General features: G+C 34.0%; 1 protein-coding gene across 1 annotated transcript in view; it reads left to right on the forward strand.

Moving 5' to 3' along the window:
• Window positions 1-6,676, forward strand: part of LOC111043597 (transmembrane protease serine 9) — a 34,752-nt gene extending 28,076 nt beyond the window's left edge. The window contains exons 11-15 of the mRNA XM_039424904.1: window positions 901-1,063; window positions 2,259-2,467; window positions 3,549-3,745; window positions 5,031-5,088; window positions 6,460-6,676. Of these exons, the coding sequence (XP_039280838.1) occupies window positions 901-1,063; window positions 2,259-2,467; window positions 3,549-3,745; window positions 5,031-5,088; window positions 6,460-6,581 (749 nt within the window). The 3' untranslated portion in view covers window positions 6,582-6,676. The remainder of the gene's footprint in view (window positions 1-900; window positions 1,064-2,258; window positions 2,468-3,548; window positions 3,746-5,030; window positions 5,089-6,459) is intronic.
• Window positions 6,677-12,156: the final 5,480 nt, after the last annotated feature.

Here is a 12,156-nt window from a genome sequence, read left to right on the forward strand (position 1 = left end):
AAAATATGATCAAATTAAAGTGATTATTGATTGAAAAATTAAATTAAGTAATCCCAGCCCTTTTGAGCGCAAATTATAATAATTTAATTGTGGCCATTTCTCTGAAGATTCTGCTTACGAGTTTAGATATGGATGATACAACAAAGACCCAATATAAAAAATATGTAACATGAAAATTAATTTATATATGCATTTCTGACCTGCGTCATATACTAATGATTTTCTCACATTCGGTTTTATTTTGGAACAGAATATTCATTTATTCAAAACGCGTGCAACTCGCCGCAGCATGAAGTCTCTTTTCACCCATGAAATACAAGCACACTATGAGGGTAGCACGTGTAGACTAGGTCTGTTTGTGGTATAATGATCCAACAGTGTGATCAATTTCATGAGCTCACTTCTCCAATCCACTTCCGTGAAAAAAACATCCCCTGTCATCAAATCACAAATAAGGAAGGAAAAACTTGTTGTTAAACTTGCAAAGAAAACTGTTTCGAATGGATAAGTGACTTCCTGGAAATGATTCATCACTTGGCATGTGTCTCAAAGAGGTCGAATTTCCTGTGTGTTTGGAATCTCCAATGATATTTTGTGGATTACAGTATGTTGTGTGTGATATGGTACTTTTCCATAATGGAACACAAATTGAAATTGTCAACCACTTGACAATCGTGAAGCCACGAAACCAGGTTCTGTTTATTTATAGTATTATATATAATAATGAAGGTTGATAATTTCAGATTGTGTTTTCATATTTTGTGGACGTTACTCCTTATTATAATATTCAGTAGTTACTTGTCTGGTAACCAAATTGACTTCAAATTCAAACCAAATTCATCTTTAATTGTCTGGTAATCAAGTAGACAAGATAAATGGTGATTTGTCTGTGCTTTGCAGAGTGTGGTGTGATTAACCAGGAGATCAGAATAGTCGGAGGTAGGCCGACAGGAGTGAACAGATACCCGTGGGTGGCCAGGCTTGTCTATGATGGTCAGTTCCACTGTGGAGCTTCACTCATCAATACCGACTACGTTCTAACTGCAGCTCACTGCGTGCGACGGTTTGTATATTTTACTTGAGCATTCATAAACAAATCATAGATAATAGAATATTATTTTGTTGATAGTAGGCTATCAGATAACATTGACATTATAATATTTGGACAATATATGACAAAATTAGTTGAAGAAGTTTTGGGCAATAGCCTGTTTTTTCCGACTATAGTATTGTTTGCTCTATCCAATAGATAGATAAATAAAAATTATTGTAGCCTACGGACTCAATGATTATTAAATTATAACAGAAACTATCTACAAATCAATCGAATTCCATTGTGGCAAGAGCAGGAAGCATAGTAGCATTGACAAAAGAATGTTAGGAGTCTCACTACTCTTAAGATATTGATTTATTTATACACCTGAATGATATTGAAACTCTTCACAGTAGCCCACCGTTGACTAAATTTCCTGTAGGAACTGAAGAACGTTCAATGTAACTTGTTGATACTTTCAATGTAACTCATAATATCTTTACAATGAAGTGAGAAATTTTCATGATATAGGCCTATCAAGTAGTTTGAAGTCATTGAACCCTAAAAATGAGAGGTAATTAGAAACAGTATTAGAATTACATAATATACTGCTTCTGACACTCAGAGTTCTGGAGTTTTGTCACTGCAATAGTTGTCAAGTACAATCATAATATTATGTTATTGATACTAATGCTGAGAATACTTTTCTAATTGTATACCACTTCCACTCTTCATACGTTCAAGAAACATGAAATGGAGGAAAGTCACAGCGCTAGTTTATTGATGATTTTATAGTACAGAATATTCTTGCAATAATACTATGTTATTGACACCAATGTTGAGAATGCTTCCTAATTGTATGCCACTTCTATCCTCTACCACCTCCAGGTGGAGGTGTATAGCCTATAGGCTATAGGTAATTATTATCTTCATGCGTTCGAATACACTTGAAGTTCGAAGATACGTGAAATAGAGGAAAGTCACAGCGTTTTTTATTGATGATTTTTTAAATTATAGAATACTCCAGGCAGATTATTATCCAGGCAGGGAGAATTTATTCATGTAATTTATAACACTTTTATATTTTGTGAATATGTGATATTTTATGAATAAAACAATTTGAATTTGAATTTGAGTTGGTATCATCTATCTATCTATCTATATACTCTTGCTGTATCCTCAACGATCTAGCACTGTGATATTCACCTTCTGACTCTTTTCACAGACTCAAAAGATCAAAAATCAGAATCATCCTAGGTGATCATAATCAGTTCGTGACCACTGATTCTCCAGCGATAATGCGAATGGTATCTTCAATTGTACGCCACCGTAATTTCGATCTGAACTCTTACAATCATGATATTGCACTCCTGAAACTTCGGAAGCCAGTTGAATTCACGAAGAATATTCGGCCAGTCTGTCTTCCACCTACAGGTACGAAAATATTGTTATATGAATCATAATTATAGTTATGATTAAAGTTTATCTCATTCGTAACAAATACAGTCATAAAATATCTATCTCAGCTTCTTCTTCTCAGATTTAGACAAGGAAGAAGTATTCAATAATATTGAATCATTTCCAAAACACAAGCTACAAGGCAATAAATTCACAAGATGATGCTCATTTATAGGTGCGTACAGATTCACGCGCCTCGAACATGAGCAATTCACTTTCAATCAGCTGATGCCAAGCTTTTTATATCTGTATCTTACCGTTTCTGTAAAAATACAGATATAATCAGCTGATTAAAAGTGAATTGCTCATGTTCGCGGCGCGTATATCTGTAGGCCTACGCACCTTAAGAATGATCAGTTTTGAGAGAAATAATGGAACAATATTTAAATAAATATCATTTGTACAAAATTTAGTACAATGGAATCGATTAATTATATTTTCCAAAGAGCATTATATGAGTATGAGTCTTCAAGTATCATAATCATTATATAAGTACTTATACAATTATGAGTGTACGGATTATGATAATATGATGAGTACAATGATTTAATTAGTTACCCACACAAGCAAAATCATAAACCATTGAAATTCTATTTATACATTTATTTTTTGAAACTGTTTTGTTCTTGATACTTCAATATTGAAATCAACCTATTGAGATTCTGGTTAACGAGTTCATGATTCAGAAATATTTAGAAACTGACCACATCGCATTTGCAAGCACTAAATTGAGTAAGAAAATTTCTACTCAGTTATGTAAGGTACAGGGAGAACTCAGCGATTGTCATTGGCAAAAAGAATTTAAAATCGATGACTTTCTGAAGTTCATATATTATATTGATCAAATTATATCCATGCACCTTATTAATAACTGAGGGAATCAGATGAAATTAAGAGATAACATCTATAATCAGTACCTAATTTCATAGTGCTCTATTTTGGATCTCTGGAAGGATACTTCATTACTAATGATTTTATAATTATCATTATGTCATGATGTTATTATGTCATTACTAATCATGAATATAAAAACTCACCATGTGATCGGTTTTTCCAGATGCGGATCCTTCTGGAAAAGTGGGAACAGTTGTTGGTTGGGGAAGAACATCGGAAGGAGGACAGTTATCTCCGACCGTGCAAGAGGTGCAAGTGCCAATCCTGACAATGTCACAGTGCCGATCCACCAAGTACAGACCAAGTCGGATAACAAACAACATGCTCTGTGCTGGTCATGGGGTGCAGGACTCTTGTCAGGTAAGTAATCATTATAAATTCAATCCAGAAAACAAATATCATCTTTCAAGAGTGATCACTAATTAAGAAGTAGACTATATATTAGTGAAAAAAAAATTGGAATATAAAACAGTAAGGAAAAGTAGAATATTGTCAAACTATGGATCAGTCGAATCTTACCTGGAAGATGCAATCTTACCTGCAACCTGCAAAAAATCGGGTTGTCTTCTAGGTTTGGGCTCCTGACATTATTTAGAATATTAGTACTAGCTTAAAAAAATCCAGATTCACACTGAGTACCAGTATGCTTACTGAATACGTTTTCGAGGTGGAAATCCTCGAACTTTCGGCACTTTATTCAGTTTTTTTGTTGAGATTGTCTCCTTCCAATGCAAACTGAATAGTGAATAACAATGAAGAGAGCGAATATAAAGAATGTGTAATAGTCAGCTCACTTAAGTTAGTGATTCCAATAATCATCACCAGGATTTTCGAGAACTGAATGAGGGTTATATCCAATTCAGAAGAATATGTAGTTTTGTAAATATATATTGAATATTTTTTCATTCATCATTATCTCTACTAACTAACTGCTTAGCGACTTAGCTTGGATAGTTCAAATTCGATGAAGTGATGCATGAGAAGACTTTTATCTCAGGGATTTGATGTGGAATATACTGGTGTGGGTGAGCAAAGTAAATTTGTACGCTAGTAGCATATAAAAACTGAACTTGTGTATTCAAAAATACGCTGGCTGAAGTTACAACTTGAGCAGAGTACCATCGATTGTTTGATATCAACTGTTCATAACGCATATTAATACTCCAGTAATTTATTAAAAATGATGCTGTCGTAGATAACTGTGACATGCTAAGTGAAAGCAGAGTTCAACCAGCGTATTCTTGTAATTCTATTCACTTACTGTATATGCACATGAGAATAAAGGCCAAAAACATTTTCCACTCTATAAATTAATTGGAACTGTTTTGGGATGTATCCTGTGATGTCTTGCTGAAAGTTGTGAATATGAATAGAAATCATAAATTATATATTTCTTAAGCAATTTGATTTGTCTATACTATAACTTTGATCACCTTGTATATCTTCCATATTTTGCCAAAAACTCGGCTTCGTCCATCAGATTAGTCTATTGCTCACATAATTGATATAGCTAGTCTATAAATGATCAATATAGAATTGCATGGTTTTAAAATCTCACATATTTTTCGAATATTTCTTTCATTTTAGGATTCACGCAATACAACTCAAAGTTCATGTGATATGGCAAAATCCATTTTTGTTGCAGGGAGATAGTGGGGGACCACTTATCATAAGCTCTGGTGATGACAAGTATGAGCTTGTAGGTAAGTTCCATTTCACATCGTTCCTGCGTTCAAACTATCAAAAAAACAATTATAAACATTAAAAATTAATTCCCAATTCTCAAATGAACTGATTCTATTTCATATCCAATTCAATCAATACTTACGTCAAATCTTTGGAATACAGTCTTAGGAATACTGTCTCAATGGTAGCGAATTTACTTATAAATGAAATAGCCAATCTGTTACATTTTAATATTGTCATCATACTTTTCTCCATCATACCATCCTTCATAATCAGCAACACTGTCAAAAATATTTTTACGGGTGTGAAGTAGACCTCTTTATCCATGATCTTTCTTCGATCGTGAAACTTGCAGCTTCAATCAACCTATACCTCTCGTAATCATTTCATACATTCTCATTTCTTTTAATACACTCGACATCAGTAATTGCAACATCGCATCCATCAGAAGAGAACATGCAAGAAACACTGTAGTGAATTAGTATTTTCTACCGGCACAACTTCCGTATATTATCTCTATAAGTATATTCTAAGAATCAAATTCAAATGAGATTATCAATTCAAATGAAGCATCAAGTTGGAGGAATGTGTCTCAGTTTATAAACTATTATTCTCAAGCTAGAGCGTGCCTAGAATACAAGCTCATAATGGCCAATTAGGAGTTGTAACTTCAAAGTGCACACAGTTCAACAAAGATTTACATGTCATTTGCGTTCGCGTGATGCTCCCGCATGCGGCAGGCTGGACGCGTGCGGCGCTGAGTGCGGAGTGAGTGCTCCAGTTAGTTTTCCATCTCCGTTCCCACTTTGTCGCTGCACGCGCTGAATTTTCCTCGTCGTTTATTCGATAAAGTAAACAGATATTGAGCTGCATTGATGGTGTCTGACAAAAGTGCATTTCAAAGCCCCTAACAAATTGAGCCAACAAATCTGTGCCATTGTATGAATGCTGCACTACTGGTGAGTGTGAGGCTATATTGTTAGATGAGAACGTGTCGACACTCCCACTCACAAGGATTTCTTTGTGCATGTTCCTCACAGATAGAAATAATATTGAATAATATTATTTTCGTATAGCTATTTTCATAGTAAGCTATTTTTACACCTGGTTTGTTTCAAATTAAGGAAATCAAAATAAATGATTACAAAAACTTACTGTCTAAACTTACTTTAGACAGTAACCTAATCATGAAAAATCTTATGGATCGTTATTTACATCTCCGGCTTATATCTAGGTCTATGACATATTTATACTAAATCTCTTCAGAATACTAAATCTATTTTCAATAAAGAATTTATTGTTGATCTATTTATACTAAATCTCTTATCAATTCAAATGTGTTAATGTCTATTCTCATGATAATCAACATGCATTTTGTGTACTTGCAGGGATCGTGTCGTGGGGCGTGGGATGCGGCAGGCCCGGATATCCAGGTGTTTACACGCGCGTCACCAGATACCTGGACTGGGTGCATCGCAACATGAGAGGATCCTGTTTATGCGTTAGCTGACACGTCCAATGTGATCCCGGTCTCAAATCTCCAACTGCCCGGAGCTCGGATATTGCAATGTTCTGTGATACTCATTAGAGAAAATTCTAATTGAAGCCTCTTCTAATTTAATTAACTTGTTATTGTCTTTGGAGACTGGCAACTGACGAGGTAGCTTCTGGAATGTAATATTCTGATGCTCTTATTGTAGGTTGCAAAAAATAGTGGAGCTACTGCGATGAACACAAGATAAAATGAGCTTTATAAAATTAGCTTCATACTTCAGAGCTCAAGTACAGAGAGTACTCTTTAAAATTGTATGTGATAACAATCCGGTCATCTAATGAGATCGTTTTGGTCAGTTGTATTTATCACAATAAAAATCAATATGATACCTGAAATCTGATGAAATTAAACGTCATGGTTCAAATATAATTGGCTTTAATACAGCTTTAACTGATTTTCTTACGAGATCAATCTGTTTCACACTAGAGAACGGATAATTTATTGTTGAGAAGAAAGTAAATAATGGAAATCTGGCAAAAAATGTAAAGTAGCTTTTAAATGATATTTTTTTGAAAGTTTGCTTGGTAATTGATAGATGACTTTCAAAACGTTTCTCTTCCTGACATTAACGCAATAAAAAGACGATTCATATAATATTTTCATTATTCATTTTATGAGAATAAAGTATATTTAGTAATAATGTACATAAACTCCCAGTGAGACGCCATTTTTCAATAAGTTTGAAGCCTGTAATAACAATTATCTATTTCACTTTACGACACACATAATATATCAAGACCTGAGCCCTAGAATACTATGTGAGAGTCTTCATATTTAGTTACCATATTACAATATGAGCTTTCTGTTTTCATTTCTCATGTTCCAAACATGAAGAATTTTGTTGAATATTGATTTGGCCATATTCATCACAATAATAATTTCCTCCTAACTAATATATTGTCGCACATTCTGAACTCCATAGAAGTTCAACTTACTTCTTGAAAATTTCATGGAATGAGCTACTCATCTCATTTTAGGATTCTGGACTCTTTCAGTTTTTTGTGATGTTTTTTTAATTATTTCTTATTAGACGATTATAATTTATTGAACATCACTTATCGTGTGATAAAAATATTCTTAATGTAATTGAACTTCAACTTGCTTTAGTTTCTACTAGTTGTGAATAAACTATATTTTGGAAAGAAAATACAAATCTTTGTCTTTTGTTATCGCTTCAACAGTCAAGGACGTATGTTACATAAAAAAACTCACCATCCATCATCACAGAGCAAGCTCACAAATGATTCCCATGAAGCCAGAAAATTGAGAAATTTCTCCTTTCAATGGATAAAATTGGATAGCTCTCCTCTCAACTAATACCATCCTTCTATCACCACAAAAAAAGAACACATGATTCAAGACAATCGACTGTTCTGTTTCATGATGTGAGCTTTTGGAACATATCGTATAGCGGTGAGTTTTTGTGCTTTTAACTGCAGTAAATTTCCCAGATAAATAAATATTCAAACAATACTATTTAAATCATTGCCTACAGGATATCAACGTCATTTGATTAAATGCTCTATTGAATATCAGCAAATACTTTTCTCTAATACGATCAGTGTTTTTCGCACGATGCAATATCCTACAGCAGCACCTGGCAGTTTATTGAAATTTGTTAGTAGATTAATGCTAGTGGAGTAGGCTGAACAAATAGGATTCTGGTGGAATTAAATCTGTATAACGTATGCAGAGTTTAGTTTAGTGTTTATTTGCGTGATCGATGGTGGGATGCTTCAACAATGGATGTGGAGGCTCGTGCACACGTGCTGTGGCATAGGACAGAATAAAGGGATTTGACAACAGTACTTGTGTCACTGATGACGTTCAAGTGCCTCTTGTGTGGATGCTGCTCGTGATATTTCGTTTCAAACGGATGTGCGATCACAATGAGAGCTCTATACGAAACTGTTTACATTATTTTAGTGAATCATGGCGACAGTCGACCAATTCAAATGTAATTGACAATTGAAAATTGAACTATTCGCTCATTGCAATCCAGAAGTAAATATGCGACGCAGGGTTTAGCGTTTCAAAAAGCTCTTTCAGTGCTTTGAAATTTATTAACAAATTGAACGTGGAATGTATTCGAGCTGGTGGCTGGTGCTGGTGCAATTCAACATGGAATCAATCAGACTCATTGTCAAAGCTAATCAAGTGCTGGCTCAACAACTAATTTTTCTCGCTTTGTATGGAGTGTGCAACAGATGCAACAGCTAGTTTAGCTTTTGTCCACTTGTCACTACTTTATGCACTTCACATGCTACCTAACTCTGTAATACTGTATTTTGTTATTTTATCTTGCTGTCAAATGTTGAAGCTCTGCAATATGTACTTGATCATACTCCTGCTAATCCCTTGTATCTATTGGACAGATTTGAAAATTCACATTCATAACTACGAGTTTTGTTCAAAATCATATAATTATCATACAAAATAAAAGCTTAAATCTATTTCGAAAAATGACACATGATTATTCAAAGCATTAAAGATGGGACTAAAGATTATAGAACGATTATCATTGAAATTTTAAAAGAAGATTATTCTTATCAAATGAAAGATTCTCATGGAATAGAAATGATAAACAAATAACAAGCCATCATGAAATACTGTGCAGATCAGGTAAATTGTAAACAGATGGCTATAAAAATCAAATCCTGAGACCTTTTGCTGAGACTGACCAACCTCCTTCTGAGAAAATTTTGATGAATTCAAGTTACACAAGTAATATTATTAGATTGAGAGACAGCTTACCTAAGTTAGAGATACAAAATTATCGTCCAAATTTGAACTTCGAATTACCTAGTTTAAATCTGGATTGGTTAAACCTGGATTGAGGATACGGGAATGTTTATCTTTTTATTCTTCAGAGTTGTTTTTGCTTTTACATTTTGCTGGACTAAGGCCCAAATTGACCAAAAACGAAAACTAGGTTTGAGTGGCAGTTGGTTTCAAGTCAGATGATTTTTAATTGGTTTTGTGATATGATTTCTTGTTTAAAAATCAAATGGAGCTCAAACCAAGTTTTCGTTTTGGTGAATTCGGTCCTAAAATTGACCTTTACCAATTGAACCTCCGTTGTCAATTTATTCGAATCAGAAATCCGAATAGTCAAGTAGTTAGTATTTTTCCCATTTTTTGTCGACTAATAAATAAAAACATTCTATATTCCTGCTCTTTTCTTTAATCGATTTTCTTCATCAAGTACGAGAGTGTTCAATATTATATTGCAGATATAGCAGGAATATGAGGAATGTGTTCTGCATGTGAGTGGAAATATGGAAATTTGTTTATCAATATAAAAACAAATGAACTGTTTTACTGAAAAAGAATGAGTTGGTCTAATCAAAACTTTTTCTAAGAAAATTTGCATGTTTTGAATGCAGCTCATCATGCCGAATAACAGTAGTTACAATAGATTGAGTTAGTACAATGCTAGAAAATCTGCAGACCTATTTTTTACAAATTCAACAACTTGAGACAATGAATGTTTCGATTATGCATACCGATATTCATACTATAGTAGGGAACTGTATTCATATGTAGTTGAAAAAGCAATAAATATGATTCAATCTGACCCGCGAACTATTTATTATTGACACTATTACGGCACAAAGAAAGAGAAACAGTTATCTAAATGAGACTACTAATTAGCTGTAGAAGCGATTCTCATGAATATTCTGACAAAAGAAAACTACTCAAAACGAAACACATTATACCTCTTTGTAGGCAACTTGAAGTGCAGTCAGTTCATGTATGTAATAAATTCTATTCTTAAAGCTCTGAGCGATGATCATCAATCAATATTCAATTACTTCCCAACGATGCTTCAGTACTCTCCACGATAATTATTCGAGATCATTTTCTCTAGCTATCCTATTTAAAATTCATAATAATTTTACTGGACAAGTCAGTTGAACTCAAATAATTGAAGACTATTCGATCACTGTGCTAGAAAAAATCTCTAAATTTTTATTTTTTCCTATATTGTGTATGAAAAGAGTATTCATTCAGAGGAGAGCCCCTCCTGCATAGAAGTTGAAAAACATTACTCACTTTCTGAGTTCTTGAGATACCGTAGCTGGATATTGCAAGTTAGTCTGCTGTTCACAATTGAGAGGCATTAAAATTATAGTTGTCAAGACTTTTTTAAATCCTTACTCATTATCCGACAAAATTATCAATTATTATTGTAAGAATTAAGGTTGAGAGATGATTTTGAGATTTAGATTTGATTAACAGTTTGAGAAGTGAACTTTTCAGTTTCCAGCTTCCACTTCACGAAGAAGTTCATCGTTGAGCTGAGTTTAGCGTTTAACCGTGAGTCGAGCACGAACATTTTAATAGGCTCATTACAACGCCATCCCATTTCCAACATTTCACTTATAAATGATGAAAATATTCTCACTTACGAAGAAGAATGTCAAGCTACTTGTAGCTTGAGAAGATACATTTTGTAGGAAGTGATAAAATCTTTTTTCGAAATATCCTGAACCACCTCTATAGCGTCTAGTCTCAAGCTTATCTTCTACTAAGGATAATTATACTGTAAATCATGACATATATCATTATGATGTACTTATATTGTAACTTTAAATTTTGATTTTATTTCTCGTAGCTTACACAGAGGAGACTTAGCTGAGAACGATTGATATCTAATGAAATCAGATAAAAGTATCTTTACTATAGTGTAGATACAACTCTATTTGAAGGTTTTTATGAATTCAATTCAACATTGGATGAAATCAATCTTATTTAGGAATATTCCTCATCAGGTTTCTATCTGTGAGTGCAGTGAATTTATTATTTAGCAGGAAATTCAATTGAGATTTATTGGTACGGGAAGTCATGAATAATGGAATAGTGCTTTTAGATTCTAATTCGATACTGTTGTTTGCCTTTGGAACTGTTGTTATCTGATCTAACAATAGTGATGGTACTCCGAGATAGAAAATTCAATGCTTGTTCAATAGATTCCATTATAAAACCTTGATTTTTTCAAATGAATGGATCCAGTTTGGAATTTATGAGATCCAACAGATCTGCTCACACTTACAGCTTTTATTTGAAAAGGTAGGTATACAGCGCTCAATGAGGAGAAAGAAGAGTATCGGGTTCATAATCAAACGCTGAGAGGAAATATTCATCTTTCATCAAGTCCTTTCCAAACAGAATCCTTAAATCAGGATGGCTGATAACTTACATTGGGAGGGTCTCAGTTCGTGAAGTGCTTATTTTTACAATTTCTTCAGGTACTGAGACAAGTGAGAAATTGAAACGGGAACGCGCCAACTAGTCTCCCCGACAACTAGTCTCCCCGACAGTAAAGCTCCTTTTGTGATCAAAATAGCGAGGAGACTAGTTGTCGGGGGAGACAGGTTGACGGCGACCCATTGAAACGATGACTTCGTCAAGTTATCGTTGCAGGCTGATGCACAGACAGTTGCACACTGGTTAGAGTTGAGAAAGAATTGGTTTAATAGAAATTGGCTGAAGGTTGAAGGGTAGGGGCTGGTTTTTCCTTTTACTA

This window comes from Nilaparvata lugens, chromosome 1, assembly GCF_014356525.2.
Source record: "Nilaparvata lugens isolate BPH chromosome 1, ASM1435652v1, whole genome shotgun sequence".
Taxonomy (NCBI): Eukaryota; Metazoa; Arthropoda; class Insecta; order Hemiptera; family Delphacidae; genus Nilaparvata; species Nilaparvata lugens.